The sequence below is a fragment of the Ischnura elegans genome, chromosome 1 (genome assembly GCF_921293095.1).
Source record: "Ischnura elegans chromosome 1, ioIscEleg1.1, whole genome shotgun sequence".
In the NCBI taxonomy this organism is placed as follows: Eukaryota; Metazoa; Arthropoda; class Insecta; order Odonata; family Coenagrionidae; genus Ischnura; species Ischnura elegans.
The window spans coordinates 52930239-52953030 of NC_060246.1; the positions used below are offsets into that span (position 1 = coordinate 52930239).

General features: G+C 37.0%; 2 protein-coding genes across 3 annotated transcripts; one reads left to right on the forward strand and one right to left on the reverse strand.

Annotated features, from left to right (window-relative positions):
* Positions 1-1915: 1915 nt before the first annotated feature.
* On the reverse strand, positions 1916-2539 carry LOC124173793. The gene has a single exon (XM_046553106.1). It carries the CDS (start codon positions 2537-2539, stop codon positions 1916-1918), a length of 624 nt encoding a protein of 207 aa, XP_046409062.1.
* A 2599-nt stretch (positions 2540-5138) lies between these two features.
* LOC124160586 (ras-like GTP-binding protein Rho1) lies at positions 5139-20072 on the forward strand. 2 transcript variants are annotated; one of them, XM_046536474.1, is made up of 5 exons: positions 5139-5284; positions 6039-6199; positions 13547-13747; positions 17764-17946; positions 19337-20072. In XM_046536474.1, the coding sequence occupies exons 2-5, from the start codon at positions 6044-6046 to the stop codon at positions 19373-19375; spliced, it is 579 nt and encodes a 192-aa protein (XP_046392430.1). In that variant the 5' UTR covers positions 5139-5284; positions 6039-6043; the 3' UTR covers positions 19376-20072. The 2 variants fall into 2 exon arrangements, with proteins under 2 accessions (XP_046392430.1, XP_046392436.1); XM_046536480.1 differs by lacking the exon at positions 5139-5284 and adding an exon at positions 5454-5539.
* The last annotated feature ends 2720 nt before the right edge of the window (positions 20073-22792 follow it).

The following is a 22792-nucleotide window of genomic DNA, read 5'->3' on the forward strand; positions in this document are numbered from 1 at the left end:
CTGCAGTGGCGGATACAGAAAAAACTCAAGGGTGGGGGGGCGCAACATATCTTGAATTGTCTTTAATTTTATCGTAATAAAAGATGATCAAGTCACAGGCAGAGTATATGAAAATTTTATTTAAAGTGATTATAAACATGTAAAAGACAATGCCATCTTATGATATAAAAAAGTTAAAATTGTGGTTTTGCAATGTTCGGCAATACATGCGGACCCGCAAGGGGGGAGCGCGCGCCCCCCATCTGTATCCGCCACTGGGTAGCTGAGTACCCTGCTGGCAGGTGGCTGAGTACCCTGCTAGCAGGTAGAGCTTGGCTTAATGAGGATTATTATTCCCCCATCAAACAAAGGAAACTTTCCGAACTTAGGTATTTTTAATGTGTGATTATTAAGAGATGTTTCCCTGAGCTCTGTGCCTCATGCATGCATTGGTAATCTCAGACGATGTAAAACTCCTATCTACTCCTATAGAAACTAGGTCCCTGTGACGTCATGTGAAGTGGCACCACATGGGTGCCAATCTGGCCTTTTTCAAATGCAGTTAAAATTGACCATAGCCATTCGTCTAAACTGGGATTTCTAAAACCAAATAATTTGTATATTCTGAATACACTAATGGTGGGTAACGAATCGCAATCAATGCATTTCGTTTTCTTTGATGAAGGAAACTACCCTATTAAGGGACTTCAATGTTTCATCAAGAGATTTGTGCACTTATAAAGAGATTTACATATAGTCTATGGAGCCAAGCATACTTAGGCATTTGGGGGTCATTACGCATCGCACCCATAATGGAATGGAAGGAATGGGGTCGTCCCATACAGCGAACAGATTGTTTCCTTTCGGTGTAGGCAAAAAAAATTGGTACAATAGAAAATAATTACAGAGAAGCAACTTCTCTCCAAACTGAAAAGGTACAAATCTCTCTTGTGAGTTTAATGTTAAAAAACAAGAAAGCAGTGCTTCCATTGCTGCTATTGACCTTTTGGCTCAGCAACGGCACTGCCCCAGATACAGATATTCAGCCTGCCCATGGGTGAGGATAGTACCACAGGAAGGGAACAATAATACTATATAATAAATTAGAAGATTTTTTAATACAGAAATTCATTCTTTACTACCATTCTTTACTAGGTGGCTTTCCCAAATACTCAACCAGATTTTCCTATCACTTCAACCTCTACTACAGGAAGATATCAATCACGTAAATCCAAAGGTTGCTGTATCCACGCAGTCTCTCCCAAATAGGTGTGTGAGGCAACATATTTCTGGGCTACCAAATCAATTGTGCAGGGGAACAACGTACCTGGGTAGAGGTGTTGAGATTGAAAATATGCGTCAATTTGGGCGAACTGCCTTTGGTTTAAACGTCATTAAAAAGCTAATGTTTAAAATATAACTTAACCCAATCAAACATACAATACGACTGTTTATAATAAGTTACGAGCAACAACTGATAACGTATTACTAAATAACTATAGTATGCTTTAATATTGTATAAGTTGATGCACCTGAATGACAAGAATTTTTGTCATCCATCAGGAATGCTCGGGAAAAAATGACGAGACTGAAGGAAGAGTTCTCGGGTTTCCAGCCTGGTCTAAGGGTTTTTCAGCACTGACGTTTCGAAGGCAAAGTCTGCCATTGTCTTCAGGGTGAACGAATTAAGCCAAAATGTGTCTGTCCTATATACCATCGCATTGGGTTCAGGTGGGCTCTGATTGGTCGACGTTCGGGCCAATGCATGTCCTCTCCCCCTTCAGTTTTTTCAAGGCTGATTTCCACGCATTGCTTAGATGGAAGCCAGCATCTCTGTTCATGTTTCTCTTCTCAAGTCTGATTTCCACTTCTAAGCTATGCTCAGCCACCTTAGCCTTATTGGGGTAGTACTGTCTGATGCATCTCTCGTGTTCGTTCAGCCATTTTTCAATGGTGTGTCCGGTCTCCTATTGTACACTTGGCTGCATTCACATGGAATGCGATAGACTCCTGATGTCTTCAATCCCAATTTGTCCTTGGTGGTTCCTAGAAGGGCTTTGAGTTTTCCCAGTGGTTTGTGGATTGTCTCCTCATTATGCCTTCTTAATATCCTAGCAATTTTGTTGGATATGGTAGAGACATATGGCAGGCAGGCTCTCGCAGTTGGTTTCACTTCAGGTTTTTCAGCTTCTCCTTTTCTCTTTACGGACCTTTTGAGGGCCATTTTAATGTCTCCCTCTGTAAATCCGTTTGAGCGGAATGTAGTCCTCAGGAGCTCAATTTCCGACTTCAGGAGTTCGGCATCAGAGACAGCTTTGGCTCGGTGGATGAGAGTTCTCAAAACTCCATTCTTCTGCGCAGGGTGGTGGTGGCTCCTTCCATTGAGGCACAGTTCCGTGTGCGTGGGTTTTTGATACACTCTGTGTCCCAGGCTGCTGTTAGCCCATCGTTCAACCAGGATGTCCAGGAAGGGCAGCCGTTTGTCCTTTTCGGTCTCCATGGTGAACTTGATGTTGGGGTGGATGTTGTTCATATGCTTGAGATGCTTGAGGAATTGCATCTTTCCTTAAGATTTTTTTGCCATCCTTTCCAGTTACTTAAAGTCGGCCAAACCTAATGGCAGAGAGCACAAAGGCGTCTTTCGAGGACTGGGAACCCTCACGAAGGGGAATGCTACCCGGATTATCCCTTCTCTGAGAGAGAGAGAGCTTCCTGCTCTTCGCGGTGCATTCACAATAAAAACAATTCCAATGAATCCTTGCATTTTCTTGGAATTTATTTTTCTTGCCTTTGTCCATTAGCCGCGGAAACTTATTTGAAAGCATTGGTCTCTCTTTCTTATACTTTTGGTATTGGGTCTTTCGCCCCTGCATAATTACCAAGGGCATATTATATTCATGGTCTGTCATCAGGGGGTAGGGTGGGCAGTCCAGGATTATGAGGGTCCACTACTTGCTAGACACACGCCTGAGGTCAACGAAAAAATATCTTCTTCCATCATGTCCCGCACACAGTGGCAGCAAAATTTTGACGCTCCCGCAGCTAAAGGGTTACATGGAAATGTAATTTATAGAGAAATTACTAGGTAATGAATGAGTAACAAGACCCAGCAGAGGGCATCATAAAAGATGATGATGACAGGGAGGATGGCTGGATGTCCATGCTCTATCTGGAATCCACCACTAAAATGAAGTAAAGATGGAATTTGATGAGCATTTGATATAAAGTTGTATACAAGAAATAATTTCATAAATTTTATCACAAATATACATGCATGGTACCAAAATCCTATGATTAGTATACTGCAGCCCTCCCTTTCCCAAGCTAGTTGCTTAATATCCCTCATGCACTTTTTCCTTGTGTCCTTCTTTATGTTTTCCAAGTACATACATAAATGTGGCTCTTCATCGGGGACTTTCTTTCTTCAGAGAGATAAGAAATCTGTAGATTTTTCTCGAGTGAAGACATGTCATGGACATTTCACAACAGAGGAACAAGTTACTCATCATCAAAAATGCTAACTTAAGGTCTAATGTCAATAAATTAATATCTAATTGAGGCATTCCCACAAGTGCCTAAAACACTAAAGCATATATGAATCTTCATTTCATGTATCAAGTACCTAATCAATAGTAAGTTCAGATCGAAGTTGCTGGTAATATTGATACAGTATTTTATCTGTTTAAAGACCTAGCTCATGTGCAAATGCATGAAAAATTATGGTAAATGGGAGCATATCATGTACAAACACACAAGTACATTTTTAAGTTCACTTTTGGGTTCATTACCAAAGCAGCAGTCATTATCCCAACAACATCCAGACAACATTGTTGGCGTTAACATATGATATCCGTAATGTCCATGTTCATTCAATTAATTTTGTTTGCTCGATGATCATCTGCCAAATACCTAAAGGAACTGCCAAACAATGTTGCTGGGATGTCCATATCACAACATCCATAAGATATCTTCATAACATCTAATAAGTATATAATGGGTATGCTTTGTATGGCTTATGATAATCTCCAGACATACAGACAAAACATTTGTGCGCACTTCAATTCTATAAATGGATATACTGTTTGGAACAATAATTTTTTGATATCATGGATATAAGAACTTGGATATGTATGTGACGTTAATTTAACAACTCGTCATGGATGTTGACCCTTTCCCTGCTGCTCAATCTCCAAAGACCTACCCCTGCGGCGAAAGTGCTGACCGTATAGCAGGGAGAGCTCTCTCTCGAAAGCTCTCGAAAAGGTACGAGCTAGCTCTCGAAAAGGTACGTTCACAACAGCCTGCCGTGTGAACGTACCAGGAATGTTCACAGCAGTGAAAGGGTGAAAATTAGGGTATCTATGTAATGTTGTCAAAATTTTCATTGTGTAATAACTATGAGTTTTGGATATATCAATCCTATTATGCATATAGATATCCAACAGACGTATGCTGCTTGGGTATGCATTCACGTATTAATTTATACATGTTAATGTGCACTTTCACCTCAGCTTCCAACTCGTCCCACCCTTCTCTTACCATCTCCTCAGCGTATACGTAAAAAAGCATATAGGACAACCTTGTCTCACTCCCCAGTCAATGCTTGCCCACCCAGATTCTCCATCCGCTACCCTAACTTGCGCAGTCAGGGCCATATACAGATTACGAATCAGTCGCCTATCCCTCCAATCTACACCTATTCCTCTGTGTATATCCATTAACTTGACCCGGTTTCACCCTATCAAATATGAAGTCGCATGAACATTTAAAATGCATAAAATAAAATGAATGTTTTATTTCCTTTCAAAGAGCACCAATTGATCGCTAACGCATCTACACCGAGTTACCAGTAACTTTAAAGGGGAAAACTGGTCAATTATTCCAATAAAACATACGTACTCCTCTTGGAAGTATACATCAACATAAAACTGAGAATTTCAAAACCGTATTTTAAGTCTCTCGACAAACCTCTTCCGGGATACTAATGTCCTAAGAGAGTTTTAAAGACACAATTATGATTACCTCACTCAATAAATTACCAGATGCTGTTGCTCTTGTTAAAATTAAAGTGTTTCCGTGGTTTTCGAATATTTTACAGTGGCTTTTCCATTTCATAATGCGACAGCAGAGACCTCTTTGATTAAGTTTTCCCGACTGTTTTTTGTCACTTCCATCATTCGTCACTCACATTCCGGGCGTTCCGGGAAATTTCCTGGGTGATGAATTGAAAGAAAACCTAAGGCGTATTCTAGTGATTCATCGTAGATTGAAGTTGATACAAGGAAATCAATCATTGTGAAACAAGGTAATTTGAGTTCCAAAATTAGGTTGCTTAGATTAGTGCAAGAGATTTAGTAATGTCTACCGTTAACGTTTGCCCAACGAACTATGGCATTTTGGGTGGTGGCTTGTAGTATTGGCAGTTTTGTCTTACTATCGGGCATATACGAAATCATTGCATTATGTCATAATGCTACGCGTGAAATGTAGATTGATGGAATCAATTCAATGTGCAGTTCGCTGAAACACTTCGGCGTTCATTTTTCGGGCGGTGGCAGATGTATGTTTATGCTTTTTTGCTTTGACGTTATGGTAAATTTTATGCTATACACTACCAAGGTGTATTTATTATGTGGTATGCCGGTCTTAAGACTCGAATCACACTCTGATTTCGACAATTGCGTGCTTAATCAAATTGTTTCATGATAATTGCCTTTTTATATTGCTTGTATTTTGTTGTTTGGCGAGGTTTTTATGATGGATAAAAACATTATGAGAATACATTGTGACATCTTTCACTTTTGACTTTGAATTCATTGGCTCGTTTGCTTACGAAGCGGTATGTATTTATTTATGATGACTCCAAACGAAGAATTAATGATATTTTTGTTGGTTTAGCATAAACTTTGTCGTTGGCTAACGTAACGAAATATGTTCTTCGTTGCCCATTACTCTGCTATAACGAATCCCTGAAACATCCATGTACTGCATTTGACCCTTGCCCGTGAATGTTGTCTCCTTTGAAAGATTATGACGTGAATGCATTTTTCAAATTTCAGGAGACATGGCTGCTATTAGGAAGAAGCTTGTTATAGTGGGTGATGGTGCGTGTGGTAAAACCTGTCTCCTCATAGTGTTCAGTAAAGATCAGTTTCCTGAGGTCTATGTGCCTACTGTTTTTGAGAACTATGTTGCCGACATCGAAGTAGATGGAAAGCAGGTCAGTAATATTATTATTGGTCTTACATCATAAGAGGGTGTTGTTCACTAATATTTTTTTTCAATTGTCCTTTTCCTTTCATATAAGTAGGATTTTTTAATCTTTAATTCCTTGTCCTGTTTGGTCGGTTCAGGAATAAAATGAAAACTTAATGTGGTGAAATAATAGTTTGTGAATTCATCCTAACGAATGCTGCTTAGAGCAAAGGTATATATAGGAGTATCCTATTATCCTTAAGCTTACTGTGATTCTCACTAGTATTATTTACTAGAATTGCTAATGATATCCGTCGTGAGAATGTATTAGTAATGAGGTCGTTCTTTCACACCCTAAATCACAATACATCGAAACTACCGAGTAGATGAAATGGAGAGATAAGTTTTTTTGAAAGAACTTCTTCCTCATCCAGCTATTTTTTCTCTATGTTTAAGTGAAAAAACAATGTTGCCGCCAACTTTTCATGAGTTTGTGACATCATTAGAGTTTCGGCTCATTAACTCCTGCAGAAGTATCTGCTCAGTGAGGGAAGAAATCTTTCAAAAAGATGTAAACAACAGGCAACTATGTGGAGCCAAGGAGTAGCTTAGTTACATGGACCACCTGGGCATATGAGAAGATATGGGTCTCTTTATTTTTCAAAAATGTCACAATTGACATTATATAAAAATTGTTGAAATAGCCCTTTGCTGAGGGTGTGGCCTCCAGAAATCTTGACGTATCATTTTTTATATTAATGTTGATACTTCCCCATCATTGACTAGTGTTTATGTAACCTGGCCTGGATGAGGCCACAATCCAGTCACCTAGTCCCTCGGGCCAGGGCTTGAATCGCATGATCAAGTCTGCATGGATCGTTGGTGCTATATTTTCCAATGGAAATTATTGCTGTAGGTGCCATCAATGTATCGCATAGTCATTGCTGTAATTTCGATGGGACTGTGATTCAAAGGTTCATTACATGCCTATATGTGAACACTTGATTTTGAACATTTTTACTTTTTATTTTGTATTTCACAGTAATATTTGCCAGAAAAGAAAATTTAGAATGATTGAAGCCCTATAAAATTTGTTTTAGTGAAAAAATTGATGTTGCATTTTTGCTCCTGTATTGGAATGAGTGTTCCTCCATTTAATTGCTATTTTTTACCTTGAATATTCTTCTTTTATTTTTTTCCACCGAGTGTAACTTCTTGAAATTACTCATACAGATTTTATTTACAATTTTAGTCAAATAAACTTTCATATCTTAAAGTTTACACTTAGTAATGAATAACTTCACATAATGGTGTATCCAAAAAGTTTGCCTTTGCCTTCTTCTTGAGTGTGTGTACTTAAACTTTGTTTTTCAATTTTAATACCAATCATATTTGTTTATGCTCAAAAATAAGATTTTTGTGAAGTCCCGCCTTTTATGAATTGTATGATGTGCATTAGATTGTTGTCCAATCTACAGTGGCAGAAAAAATTAACACAAAGCTGATTGGTGTCTGAAAGCGGCTAGTTCAGGAACTATTTAAATATGCCTATCTTCCAAAATTTTTCCCTCGTAATGCTCTTGTACAACTGGGAATTTTTTTCATATTCTCTGAAGTATGCTTCTCTCTCGTCACCATACTTAGAATGCAGGGTTCCCACTCAACCGTGAAAACCTTAAAACCGTGAATAAGCCGTGAATTTCGTCTACCGTGAAAAAATCTGGAAATAGCCGTGAATTTCATCATAAAACCTTAAAAATCTCTCAAACTTATAGAAAAAGAACTACAATTGACAGATCAAAAGAAAAAAAGATATTTAAATCATGTTTCAAGGCCGAGCCACATAGAGACACATTTATCTCGACATGTATATTCGAAGTGCAATTATTGGTCCTTGTGCCATGACGACACATTGATCTTTAGCCTGTGATTGGAAGACCGGCAAACAAAGTGTTCATTAACCCTGGCAAAAAAAGCAGACACTTCTTTACTTACCTACCTCACTGCTCCCTCCATTTTGCCAATCACAGCCTTAAGCTTCACCTAAATTTTGATATTGATAGGTGACGTCTTGAGAAATAGCACTTTCATTGCTACGTTTGAATTCATGGCACCTATCGCGGTTGATAAATTTTTAGTTAATGTGCGGGCAGTGATTGTTACGTTGTCGATATTTCTGCTAAAAACGGCTTATCAGCAGACCGTGAAAACCTGGAAAAAATCGTGAATTTTATAATTTAGTTAGAGTGGGAAACCTGGAATGGAGGTTACTCTTGTTGGTACTTATGTGAACACATCAGACGTATTAGGTATTGAAACTTATGGCACATTCGTTCCAATGATGTGGTAGGTAAAGTATCATGGGAAAAATCAGAGTTTTATCAGATCAAGTCTCAGTGACAGATGATTTAATGGTGCACACACACTGTGGACATTTTTCTGATTTTAAAACTTCAAAAAATCCAGCACGAAGTTCTGAGGATATTACATGGCTATTAAATTCTTACATGCTCATTTATTTGTTAAAATTTAAATTCTATCTTGCATAATCATTAGGCCAGGCGGCTTTGGTGAATTTTGACTACCTTTTCTGCATCGTCCAGCCCCGCTTCAAGCCCCCTAACATTATCTGCATGTGCAATGTTTCACGGCGTACACTTCCTCCCTCATTTCCAGGGAAAATTCGGCGAAGTTTCTGCAGAGCTGAGGGAAGGCAGAAAATTGAGCCGCCCATACTCAATAGCTTTCATTCGGAAATTTTTGGGCGTTTGCACATGTATTTCATCAGATACTTGGAGCTAACTATGTTAGGCTTGCCCTTAAATTTTGCGACAAAATGTGCATTACACAATTTTAAAAAAATATTTCATTATTATCTAGGAACTAATCTTATTTCAAAGTTTTAGAAATATTTAACTGTTGACATTTTCTGCTGCTTATTTAGTCCCTATTGCCAGATGGTAATCGTAATAGAATAGAGGTCATTATGTGTGGGAATTTCATGTCAGAAATGTGGTTGTAATACAGTTATGTTAATTTGGATGCTAATTTTTAAAAATCCAATCATCTGATGTAGATATTCAGAAGTTCAAAAGACTACGTTGGGAACCAAAATGTAGTTAATAAAAATATATTTGCTCATTACCTTTACCTATAAATGAAGAGATTTATTCTTGTGATTGTATAAATTACCATTCATTGCGACAGTATCTTAATTTTCTGGCTGAATTTCTTATCTTCTCCCATCAATGAAGAGATCTGAAAGAGTTTTTTGACCACCCTGTGCATTATAGGGTTTGGTCGAATCTTGCCATTGTCTTAGCAAAAAATTATTTTCAGTGAGCCGCTGAATGTTTACTAAAAATTTTCCTCATAAACAGGAGAATATTTCCTATTCACTTTCTTATGTGAGCTTTACTTCAGTGATTGTTCCATAAGTGTAATGTGCATTAAAGATGGACTGGTGAAGCAGACTACATTAACAAAATTAGATTACATTAGTTTATTTGTGGACATTAAATACATTGCAAAGAACGAGTTGGGCCCAAGAAAGGAGAAGGCAGGTAAATGACAGCATGGTACAGAATATATGCTCTAGAGAAGAGGGGAATTATGCAGTATTTATACAGAAAGCTAGCTTCAAAGATCAAATTTATTAAAAGAACACTATGCTTGAATAAGAGAAAATGGATTCAAGAATCAGTTGAGTGATTATGCATAATATTTTAGGAAAAATATATCTATCAGTCCATAGGATGTGTCAACATTTAGCTAGAAAAATATTAATAATTGGATTACCATGGAAAAAATTATAGAAATAAAGTCACTCAATCAAAGAGTTTATTTCCATCAAGTTCCTTTCCATTGTAGTAGTTTCCATTTAATTTCTATTCCAGTAACCAGTGTAAATTGCTATTAAATCATGCCAATCAACTTTAATAGCATTCAAATTCTGCTGAACACTGCCTATCATTGAAAGTATACCTTAAATTAACTCTTGAAGTGCCTGGAAAAAGTCCTTAAACTTGATGGTGAACTTGTTTAATTTACCTTAAGTTTTTAGTTACTAGTCCAAATTGCATAGTTAAAGAACTAACACTTGTACTTGTTAAGCCATACATGTGGCATTCATTGGTGGCTATTTCGAAAAAGTGGATGGGCATTTGCTAGGCATAGTTTTCATCTTTAAATCCAAATATGAACACGTGAATATAAACTTCTTTTGGATCATTTTGAGACTTGGAAAACATAACTTTTCTCAATTCTTAAAAAATAAGGGCCGGCCTAATGTACACAGTTGCACGTAGATATGCAATGCGGAACTTGCATGGGTCGTTGATTGCTATAAACACTATTTTGAACGGGTAAAATGGATATATTAGCTCTCAAAAATACCTAGTTTCTCTATTCAACACCTAAAGAAAATAAAAACATTGACTTTAAAAATAGAGCAAAATTTCTCTAAGCTAACCACAGCACGGAAGTATCTGAGCTCTGCCGAGGCCAGGCGTGATGTCATGTGTGCGTAAACTGCCATCGGGAAATACGCTGAGCGCATGTAGTAAACATTGTTTTGAGGGAGTATTTAGCTGCTCATCATCATTTGTTTATGTGTTAATATTCATGGGTAAGTTTTCCTTTTGCTATTGTGCCACAATTATTACTTGTGATATCAATAATGCAACATAATGATGATGAAATACAAGCCTTTTACCTCGTATATTTCTGTTATCAGAAAAGTGGACAATAACTAGAGATGGGTCGAATAGCAGATATCTCAAACTCGAATGTCGAATTCGAATACTAGAACTGCGCAAAGCATATTAAACGTACGTTTTGTCTTCTATTTCCCTTGATGAATGTATAAATAAAAAGGTATACAGTGGAACCTCGATCCATCATTTTTCAGGGTGGACAAAATAACGATGACTGCAGGAGTGTTTGACTAGGTTGCCTATGCAGTAGGAAACCCAGAATTTTTGCGAGTAATTGAGATTTCCTTTAAAGGATTCAAACGGGAATTTGGCTGATTAATGGAATATTTTAATTTTATGGAAACAATTTGGGCATATAGTTGATTCAACTAACATCTCTTTCAAATATCCTAAGGGGACACACCACGTCGCAAAAAAATGATTACATGTCGTCTCTGCATGCACACTGCTACGATGGATTTCTGTCTGATGTATACATTTGTATTTACCAAATGCCATCTCAGCGGCACGCCCATCTGATACTCGGCTTCATCCAACTTCTTATTTTCAAAAGGTAGCTCTCCTAACCCCCACTCCTGCTGTCAATTTCTAGCAGACAATCCGAGGTATTTTGCAAAATACACGCACGTCTCCACCGGATTTTCTTCAACTATTTCAGTCCATCTTTAGAAATTCTCATGAGATAGCAGATGCATTCGAATCGCTAGCATGGAGAAACCAAATGTCCTGAGAAAATAGCCCTTCCTCTAGGCGACTGCGTGTGACGACAGCTGTGACAGTGACGATAGAGTTTTATAGCATAACTCATAAATTGTAACTTGATTTATGTTTTCGGAAAAAAATACTGCATCAACTTCCAAGAAGTTCAGCTGCGAGGATGTCGAGTTTTGCCAGAACACAGTTACAATGGTTGACTGTTACATATGCAACAAGCTGAATTTCCAAGGCCAAGGCATTAGCATGACTTATCGGCTTTAAAAACGATATTATTACACGAGTTTCATGATGCCACCTCCTGTAAGCAGATTTCTGAACATTCTGGCCTCGACAGTTCTGTAACCGAAACTACTCGACTCGACATTCGCAATACTACTTGAAACACTCGAGTCGAGTACCAACAACTCGACTCGACTCTTCGAGTACTTGCACATCCCTAATACCAACATGTTTTTAGATGTCTCGACTTTAATATGTTTCCGTTTCAATGGGGTCACTAGTTCCTACCTTTGCAACAAAGGAGTTCAACACAGTAGTGATGGCATGAACAACTTTTTGGTGAGCTGTCTAAAAAGAGGGGAGTGGAAGAAAGGAAGGGGAAGGTGGCAGGGGGGAAATATGCAGGTTACGACGTGCTCCCTTTGACCTGCCGAACATATGATGAGTCGCAATGTATGCAGGAGTCATGTGTGCATGGAGTCAGACTCCCGCTGATCACTGCCCAGCTGGGTGACGGACTTCCCCTATCACAACTTCAGCACACAGAGTGCGTAGAAAGTCGTGTGCGGAGGGAGCCGCGACTCATCGAATAAGACTCTCACCTCACAGCTCAATCAGCTGAGTCGCACATTTAACTTACTCACTCACACAGTAGCCATCACTACAACACAGATTGATTCAGTTTCAAGTCTTTTTTAAGCATTTCATCACATCTTCAATGGATTTTCGAGAGAGTTACAACACAAATCCTCTTGCTTGAAAACAGTCACAGCAAATTTACTTTGCTTGTTCAGCGAAATAAGATTCACAAATGAGCATAACTCAGAAATGGAGACGAGTGCCACATTAATAACCTTTCCAAAAGTAATTAAACAAAATTGCCTGCATATTTCTCATATTTGAAGTGAAATATCTACTGTATACCATTAAATGATCACCTACTCAATCAAAAATCATCCGTGGACTCACTTCTGGGTTGAGTAGGCATGCTTGAATCACCTATATTGTTGTGGTGTTAGCCCAGGTGTATGTACTGCTTAGGGTGATGTCTCAGCACAGATAACATCTTCTTCAGCAGTGACTTGGGGGGGAGGTAGTTTTGGCATGATTTAAAATTCGTTATAGTGATGATTGAATATCTCACAAAGGAAAACTCAGATTTACATGCAGTTTTCTTCATTGAATTAGGAAAATAATTTTCTGTCCACCTGTGAAATAAAAGGAATTCATGCAAGTTCCCCATTTCTCTCACTGTTTCCTCAGGGCAACATGTGTTTGCTACTTGAGCAGTGGTCATAGTGACTGTTGAGGAGGATACGTTGTCAGGGTTAGTTCAGTGGAGCGAGAGAATGTGAAAGTTGGTTTCAAATATTAAATAATTGTTATTATCATGTAATTAATGGGAAAATTCCACCATTGTGTAGCCTGTTTCAATGACTTTCTGCTTTAAACAACCGGTAAACATGAAAGGTAATTACAAAAACCGACTTAGGATTTACTATGCGGAACATTTCTATTATAGTAGTGAAAGAAATACCTCAATATGGTCCTGATCATGGAGATTTTTCTCAATGAAACGGCTGCCCTTAATATCCCGTGATCCAAATAACCGGAATCTGTTGTATTAAAGTTAATATGCCACCTATATTTTTTTCTTGTTCTATTGTAAATTAACATTTGTAATTGTTTGTTTTGATCATGAATTTTTGGCAACATTTCAGGTGGAGCTTGCCTTGTGGGATACTGCTGGCCAAGAAGATTATGATAGACTTCGTCCCCTCTCCTACCCAGACACGGATGTCATTCTGATGTGTTTCTCCATCGATTCCCCAGATTCACTGGAAAATATTCCAGAAAAGTGGACTCCTGAAGTGAAGCACTTTTGCCCCAATGTTCCCATTGTGCTTGTTGGGAACAAGAAGGTAATATTTGAGCTGCAATGAAAGGGATTTTATTATCGCTATATAATTTAAATGCTACTTTTGTATGCATGCATTGTGAGAATATTTACATTTACACTAAGCTTACTTAAGTTCTACCCATGCAAATTAATGAATAATGCATCACAGATAATTGCTAAATATGGATAACTGAAAATCAGTAATGGCTGTTGTTATTTCAACATTTCTTTTCCGGGTATTCAAAACATTTCATCTGAAATAGCCTTTAGTGAGTACACTAAGGAAGCCTTCTGTTGTCATCCTTGCCACTCTCTTTCCCTTCGATCATTGTCTTCATCAGACCATCATTCCTTATGTTTAAGCTGACCCATCTTTTTAAGTTTTTCAGCAGACTTCTCCTTTCTTCCATTCTTTTGAGGATAATATTAATCACATATTCAAGTTCACCTTCACCATTAATCTTTCACAGTGCATTTGAAATACTACATTTCCAAGAATATTACCTATCATTTCTATGTTGTGCCATTTATGAAAGACCTGGAAGATGTTTATTTTATGTACCGTTTAACATTCTGGTCATTGTATAAAATTTAAATTTCGAAGCATTGAATTTCAATCCAAACTGTCAAATGCCTTATTTGTGTCTGTAATAGTTATGAACACCAGTTTTTTCATGTGCATCGGCTATTCCTGAACCCTAATGAACTCTTTAAGCCTTTTCTTGCAGATATACTGCTATGATGAATCTTGACAACATCTTCAGTACATGTTTCCTCAGGTTTCATTTTTACACCTCCCCACGCTCTTCTTTCTCAGAATAGAAATCATTATGTTCTTCTTGAAGTTGCCCAATATATTTGGGCCAACTCAAGATGCTGTGGCTGAATCATGAAAAATTTGTGTGGCTTATTTTATTTGTTTCCGATTTTTTATCACAACCTTTTGAAATATACATCTGGAAGTTTAGTCAACTTACTAAAAAAGCTTGGTCATTTTTTTTTATACTTAGAGGTTGATCAGGAGAACGGAATACAATAGCAATTAATTTCAAGCAATGGTTTTCCATTAACAAACTATTTTATTGCGAAATGCCTGTGGCCACTCCTCCAGATTCCGAGAATGGAATTTTGTCCTCAAAGCACACCCAAAACACCATACCGGGTGTTTGTTGGGCACAGCACAGTGAGCTGATTAGTCTTAAATACTCCTTATCGACATTTATCCTGTATCATATATACCCTCTGTACTTTCGTAACCAGAGCTGAATGGGCAATTTTCAGTGAGCACCACTGGCAGAATGTAAGTTATTCGCTCAATCCTATATCATATTTCTCTAATTTACTCCTGCACATACTATGCAATATTATGCACTTACATCAAAGTCCCTGCAGAATGATCGCTTGAAATTATGTACCTTTACTTTGGAATTCACAAATAAGCATGGCCTGCAAATTGAAAATATGTAGGGATGGACAGATCCAGGATTTTTTTTTTTTATATGGATTCAGATCGGATCCTTGTTTTTCGTGGCTGGATTTTCGGATATTTTTGGATCCAAATGCATTTTCAAAATCCTGCCATAAAATGAAGTAATTATTCAAGTTTTTTTCTGGGTACATACAATCAAGGAAATGCTTTTTAGATTTTCCTACACATTTTAATATTTTTATAAATTGAAAATCATTTTTATAGGCTTTCAAGTTGTTTTCTTTTAAATATCTTTACACGCTCATGACCTAAACTGTTACACTTGAGGTTTGGAAATGAATACAGGTAGGAAAAATCTTCAGATAAACCATCGACCAGTGGCATAGTGACAGGGAAGTCCGGGGGGTCCAGACCCCCTCCACCCCCGAAATATAATAACACAATTACTTTCCTTTCTACTCCTCATGATTATAGATTCCATTTTGTTTCACTTAAATTTGTCAAGTTAGTTGGGGTGCTTGGATGTAACTTCAAGTGCAGTGTACCAATCATTAATTAAGACATTTTACTGTAATGCCCTTTGGGCTCTTCTTCATGAGGAGTCTTAGGCTGGGTTTCTCTCTACAATTTTTTCTCTGTACCCTTCCATCATGGTGCAAATATAGTCTTCTCCACAGAGTATAAGCCAATACTATGATTAATATTACAATTTTGGTTCTTTTTCTGAGAAATGTCAAGTACCTATAGCTAATTAAGTGTGATTTTCTTGTTAATGAGATATGTTTAATGCATGAACATAGTAGGGATGTGCGAGTAGCTCTTTTTGATCTTGAGCCGAGTTGAAAACTACTCGCGAGTATCGAGTCGAGTATGACAATTTCTGGACCAGGCAATACAGCAATGCGTACTCAAATTTTCTATTCTTGAGTGCCTCGCCTGATGTAAGAAGGAAAATATAATGAGGATCGTTGATGGTTATTGTCAGAATTAGGTGATGAATGAAAATTAATGTGTCTTCAACAATTCCATAGGCACAATGGAAATGAATTAACCTTAAGTAATATGTCGATAATTAAGTCATTTGTGTAAACAAACTACTGTGAGAGGCCCGAAGTCATTCTTTCAGCCATAATTTAGTAATAAGGATTATATACTACGTAAATGAAACATGTTATATTTAGTCCTTTCAAATTATCCAACAGAAAAACCAATTCTACAGGCTACAGCAGGTTTTAACATCTCCATACTACAGTATTACTGCCTGCAGAAAATTGTCTTTTGCCAAACACTTGCGTGGCTAGACAACTTTCCTGCCAAAATTGCAAGATTTCGGAACCTTAGGAATTTTTATTAAGTTAAATAAATGATTTTTAGGATCTTGAATCTTCATGGAATTTCAGTGGACGAAGCAAACAAACTATAGCACCAATTGTTAGCTTCAGCTTTGTTGAGCCAAAAACGTTCTTTACTTTTCTTGTTGTTTAATCAACCTTAACAACTCTTGTTTTGAAAGATCAAGAAAGAAACTAAGTGCAAAAAATTAATATAACATCGAGCGTATGCAGCAATAAAAAAGGCTAAAAGATGGCACTACTTGTGACGTGAAAATGCCCCTTTCCACTAGACCCACCTCGGCGAGGGTGGAAAGGGAAAAAGAGTATCGGTTGTTGCCTTTTGCAGAAAAAGATTATTTTTATCTCTCTTTAACATGCCGAATTAATTTCTTAACTCCACATCAATACCAAGCCATATTTCTTATACGTGGGATGGTTCCAATAAATATCCAATCCTTAGTTTTTTCACTCAAATAATGCGTTAACTCGAGTAATGTGTTGATCGATCCATCATCCTTTTGGACATCCTCAGTTTAGTTTTTTCGGTCAATAATGACGATATGACGAGCTTTAAATTACGATTTTCAAGAATAAAGTTCCAAAAACCTTGAAAATTGCTCTCATTTCCAAAATTTCTGCTAAGTACCCTACAGATACCTGTACTTAATGTCATGATTCAAATTTTCTGAGTTTTTTTCTTAAACGAAGGACAATGTCTACTTAATGTCGAATTTCACACGAAAAACAGGTTGCGTTGTTAAACCAGACAGATGAGAGCCAAAATATTCAAAAGTCATTAAAAGTATAGGCAAAGCACCAGGTCAAAGGAATATTGCGCTTTTTATTCCATAAAAATGCCCTATTTCCTAACCCATCTGGGTCAGAAGACAATTGGCCGCCGTGGCTGACGTAAAGGTTTTCAGCACCCACGTCAACAACTACAGCAAGCTGAAACTACCAGGCCAAGGCTTATCGGCTTTAAAAACGGTATTATTACATGAATTTCATTAGAGTGCTTCCTGTCGGCAGATTGCTGGACCTACTGGCCTCAAAAGCTCTGTTACCATAACGACTCGACTCTGCATTTGTTATGCTACTCAAAACACTTAAGTCGAGTACCAACTACTCGACTCAAATTTTTTAATGCTCACTCATCCCTAGAACATAGTATTAGTGTGCCTAATTAGTCATTCCTGTTAACTGATATGGAACTTTGAAATTATGACTGTTGATTATCTCATTACCTGCTGAAAGTTATATTTCTTCCTCTAAAAGGATTTAAGAAATGATCCAAATACACTGACAGAGCTCCGAAAAATGAAACAAGAGCCTGTTAAATCGGAGGAAGGAAGGACTATGGCAGAGAAAATAAATGCATTTTCATATCTTGAGTGCTCAGCCAAAACTAAGGATGGTGTTCGAGAAGTGTTTGAAACTGCAACTAGAGCAGCTCTTCAGGTAAGATTTGGCAGATAAGTTTGACAAATATTTTTGTAAATGTTAAAATTCTTTGAGAAGAAAACTATGCTGTGTGGATTTTGAAACTAAATTACAAAATAACCAACAGCTTCATATATTTGATATAAGGATCTAAATTAACACATTTTTCAGTTTACAGTGCTAAATTAATATTTTTATTGTAATAGTATGTACATATTTCAAACCAATATAATAAATAATGCCCTCTTTGGCATGCTTAAGAAGGAGTCAAGTTTAAATCTAGTATTATTTGAATCTCCGTCAAGCTTCATCACAGGACGTAAGCTGAACTACTGTTCAAGCCCTGCATAGCTAATATTATAAAGAACTGGAGAATGAATTTGTAAGGAGTAGCCTGGGAACTATTGAAAACTCAATCATATTCATGTAAAATCAATCAGCAGTAGTGAAGGAAACTACACACCTCATTTATAGTTATTCAGTCTCATGGGAGAATAATTTCGTGGTTACGTGCTCTTATCACTGGCATTGACCCATTCACAGCCTGTGGCATGTAGCAGGGCACGTTCACCCAGTATCGTTGTCTGCCAGAGTGGGTAATGTAAAGTAGCTTCTGCTAGTGACACAGCTTTGGATTTGGCAGGTTGGGAAAGTAAATACGTACATACTAATATATATTGGCTATGCTGTGCCCAACTTGGAGTCCTGCCAAAAAAATTCTAAAATAAATATGTACCATTAGTCGTAACTATCTATAATGTGAACAAGAGTGAAGTTTAGGTGTCATGTACTAAAAACGATAATGCAAATAACCAAACTATTATTTCTTAGTTAAACTCGGTATAAGCACCTTCAATACTGGAGTTATAATCTTAGAGCTCAAAAGAGAGACTATTGCTGTGAATGTATTTTCAGTCCTGGATATGAGTTATATTAAAGAATTCATAATTGGAGGTGATTATTCAGCATACCTAATACTCGTAATAATAATTCAGACTCTAATGATAGCATATTATGCCTTGCAAAATTTTAATAAAATTTTATCTTCTGCTTTTTGTCCTGCATTGAGCATTTGTAAAATATAATTTTAGTCCTGGGCAAAGTTGTATTTTTTAAGTTAGTTGGTAAAAAGTAACAGTTGTTGTAGCTCAAACTGTGCCATCACTGAACTAATGGCCTTATAGACAAGGTAATTCAAGCATTTTATCATATACATGTGTGTAAACTTCATATCTGTGTTACATGTGTTTAAATCTGCCCTGGTAAACTGAAACCGTTAATTTTCTTGCATTGATAAAATGTATCTTCTCAAGTTTTTTTATGTTATATGATTTTTTCAAAGAAGAATATGTTAAGATAAATTTTCACATATATTTACAGCCATTAATGTCTTGTGGTTCCTTTTCAGGTTAAGAAGAAAAAGAAGGGAAGGTGTAGGCTTTTGTAATCAGCTTGGAGCGAATGGTGCTTCTGGTTTACTATATGTTACTTAGTGTAACTAAATAGGCTAAACACAAAAAATAAGGAGATGAAGAATAAATGCTTCCTTTTACAAAGGCCTAACTTGCTTCAAAACTTGAAATGTGCTGAGTGCTCTTGTAATTTGCGCTCCTGAAGTCCTTTTTACTGCAGTTCAGGATAACAGTTTTTACTTGAATGCTTGGAGCTATTTATGTTTTTTTTTCTGTTTTATGGAAAGTTTGTAAAATTGAATTGGAATCATTTAAGGGTTAGTTGGAGTGCTTGTAATTATGTCGTTGGCATAGTACCATTCTATATCTACATGAAATTATATGAAACTGCTAAAGTAAATTTACACAATATCCTGCCATTGTGCCTTAAACATGTTAGCAACATTCTTTCTTAAATGTCTAATTGGTACTAAGGTAAATCTTGGTGATTTAATAATACTATCCTCTTCATGTCTTTATGTCAGAGAAATCTGATCAATTCATTATTCTTTCATGAATACTAGAATTAGTGTAATTTTTAAATTGATGTATTTGATGTATCCCTGTTGTGTCATGATATTTTTTGTGTATTAATTCTAGATAATATATTGCTATCTTACTATCCTGAGGTATCTTATGCCCTCATTGAGTAACTGTATGATTCATGGCAAATAAAATTATTGTTGTTTATAATTTTTTTGCAATTGATCTCTTGGCATTAAGAGACTCATCAGTGGGGCTAAGAAAAAAATTACCTATAATCGTAGATACCTATGTATCATGGTGAAAAAAAAATTATGTATGTTGTCCCATATTTATTGCAGAAAGTATGAAGATTGAGAGATAGAGAGACTAAAGTCACAGCTTGAAGTTGTGTTGGAGGAATGAGGAATCCATCCATTTGTTTTTGCAAATTAATAAAAAATTAATGAGTTGCTTGAAGAAGTTTGCTAAGCTGACACTTATGATAAAATTAATTGCCTTATTGAGCGTAGGTAAGTGGTAATAAGATGGTAAATTAAGCTCTTACTGAATGAGAAGACATCTGCAAGAGAAACGTATAGGTTATGCTGGCAGAGTGTTATTAGTTTACTTATCAGCAATGTCTTATATTGGCAAGTGATTTCTATGGCATCATATGATGCATACATATGTGCATCGAAATTGCTGGTTAGGTAAGAGATACAAGACATTTGTATCCATGATGCCTGCCCAGGGGGCTCTCTCCACCCAGCATAACTTCAGTGAGAGATGGAAAAATCCACAGCAATGGGTAGCTCTTTGGGAGAAGCAGGGTGGGGGCATTCCAATGTGGATGGTAGTGGATATCCCAGGTACATCTGCAGTAGAGGGTGGCTGCCTGAAGTGGCAGTCTCCTTTCAATCCATTGGGAAGGGATATTTTCATTTGAGAATCTTTGTAACTCATTATCTCTAGCTCCTCAAGCCATTATAAAACAACTGTTACCTCTTGCTTGCAGGCAATTGCAGCCTAGGAAAATCTCCTAAAGTTAAAGGTTACCCTTAGATAACTTCATTCTAGCACATTGGTTTTACCTAGCAAGTATTTTTCAACAGGAATTTGAGGCAGATGTAAGAAATACTTAATGTCAAATCTGGAAAATTAAAAGAAATTGGAAGTAATAAAAATGTATTTACTGCCATTAATTAAAACTTTTCAAAACATGCATATGTCTTTCTCTCAGTGGTCACACTACTATGTCTGGATGAGGTGCTCCTTCTTCAGTGTTAAGCCTTTTTAGGGAATGTTTTAAAATGCTCTCTAATCTCTATTATGAATGCAAGAACTTTTCTATGCTTGAGCATCGGTCAATTACTAAGGGCAGTTTTCTTTTGACATTTTACTGCCTTTCCCTCTTGGGTTGCTTGCACTCTGACTCTAACAGTGGGTTACGTTAAGGGAGATTATGCTTCTCCCTGACCATCGAGACTGAAATCCTTTTCTGGAAGAACCCCTGGCTGTCTGCAGTACTTTGATGCTAGTATTCATTTTTCCTTACCCTTGATTTTGTCTTTTTTACTGATTCTTGTAACCAGTAAATACCAAACTAACCAGCTCTAAATTGTTGATAAGTATTATTTGAAAATAAATATTTTTGTTTTCTGTTTAGCATCAAATTCATAAAAAAAGCACTTTGTGACTGTTAATATTCTAGGGGTAAACAACAAAAATTTAGGCAGTATAAAATGGATTTCTATGTACATATTTCTGTTCCATTGTTCAGTCTTGGAAACTGGCTTCAGTGAAACTCCCAACACCGCATAAGGAGGAGAAAAGAAGCATTCTTCTGCATAATAAGCGTTGGTTACAAACATAACCAGGGTTAAGAGACAGATGACTAAGGAAGGATCTTAAATGGAAGTTTTTGTGTACAAGATGTTAAATCCCAGTTTAAATGTATTGTGGTACGTGTAATATCATAGCATTAAATAATTTTTCGTAAGCATTGTTAAAATTTAATTATATATTAGTAATGGTTTACCCAAGTGTATCATTAATCATAAAGAGTCAGAAAATGAAAACCAGAAATCATAAGGTAGCTTCTAAAGTAATTGAATCCTGGATTTGAAGACGATTTGTTCAGTATACGTATTTCATTTTGAAATAAATTTAATTTTACTTCTGGGGAGGGGGGCAGCCCTCCCCCGCTGGGTACGCCCACATAGGCGCCGACTCCATGGGGCCTGAGGGGGCTCGAGCCCCCTCAATAATTCGTTTGAGGGGGCGGAGCCCCCCCAATAATTCAAGATATTAATTAAGTTATATTATACTTTGTAAAATCACAAAAATATGTTGGTATTTTTTATTTTCCTTGTTTGACGATAGTAACCTTTTAAAATACATTCAGTGATGATATAAAACAAATAATTATTACGGTATTAAACAGGTTAACTGAAAAAAGTGGTGTGAATCGTGATAGTGTTTCGGGGCTGCGACACACTTTGAATTTTTCCCTGTGCGTGAACCTTCGGGTACAAACTAGAGGGCCAAGAGGGATGTAGGCTGCCTCCCGGTTGATTTAAATGGAAGAATGACTTATTTTTTCTCCAATAATGTTCACAAATTGACCAAATACGACATAAACCCTACTGAAACCAGCCAGATAATAATGGGAGGTTTGTGGCGTTTTGGACCCTTTGTGTTACTGTAGTTACTCACACATAAGATGGCTTTGAAAAAAGAGCAATATAGAATTTTAGAGAAAAAAAGAAATTGGACCTTCTTGCTCCTACTAAGTATTATGGGTGACGTTTTGAGGGAGAGTGGGGGTTAGGATTGTCTTACATGGTCTTACGTAACGAGGGACTGGAACCATATAACGTAAGATCTTGTCCGTATTGTAACATTGTATTGTTCTTCAATAAAACTTAGTTGTGGAGGTTAAGCATTCG

Coding starts and splice junctions, on each gene's coding strand:
- LOC124160586 (XM_046536474.1), top strand. CDS start 6,044: ATGGCTGCTATTAGGAAGAAGCTTGTTATAGTGGGTGATGGTGCGTGT. Junction 6,200..13,546: donor TCGAAGTAGATGGAAAGCAG/GTCAGTAATATT, acceptor GCAACATTTCAG/GTGGAGCTTGCCTTGTGGGA. Junction 17,947..19,336: donor CAACTAGAGCAGCTCTTCAG/GTAAGATTTGGC, acceptor GTTCCTTTTCAG/GTTAAGAAGAAAAAGAAGGG.
- LOC124173793 (XM_046553106.1), bottom strand. CDS start 2,539: ATGCAATTCCTCAAGCATCTCAAGCATATGAACAACATCCACCCCAAC.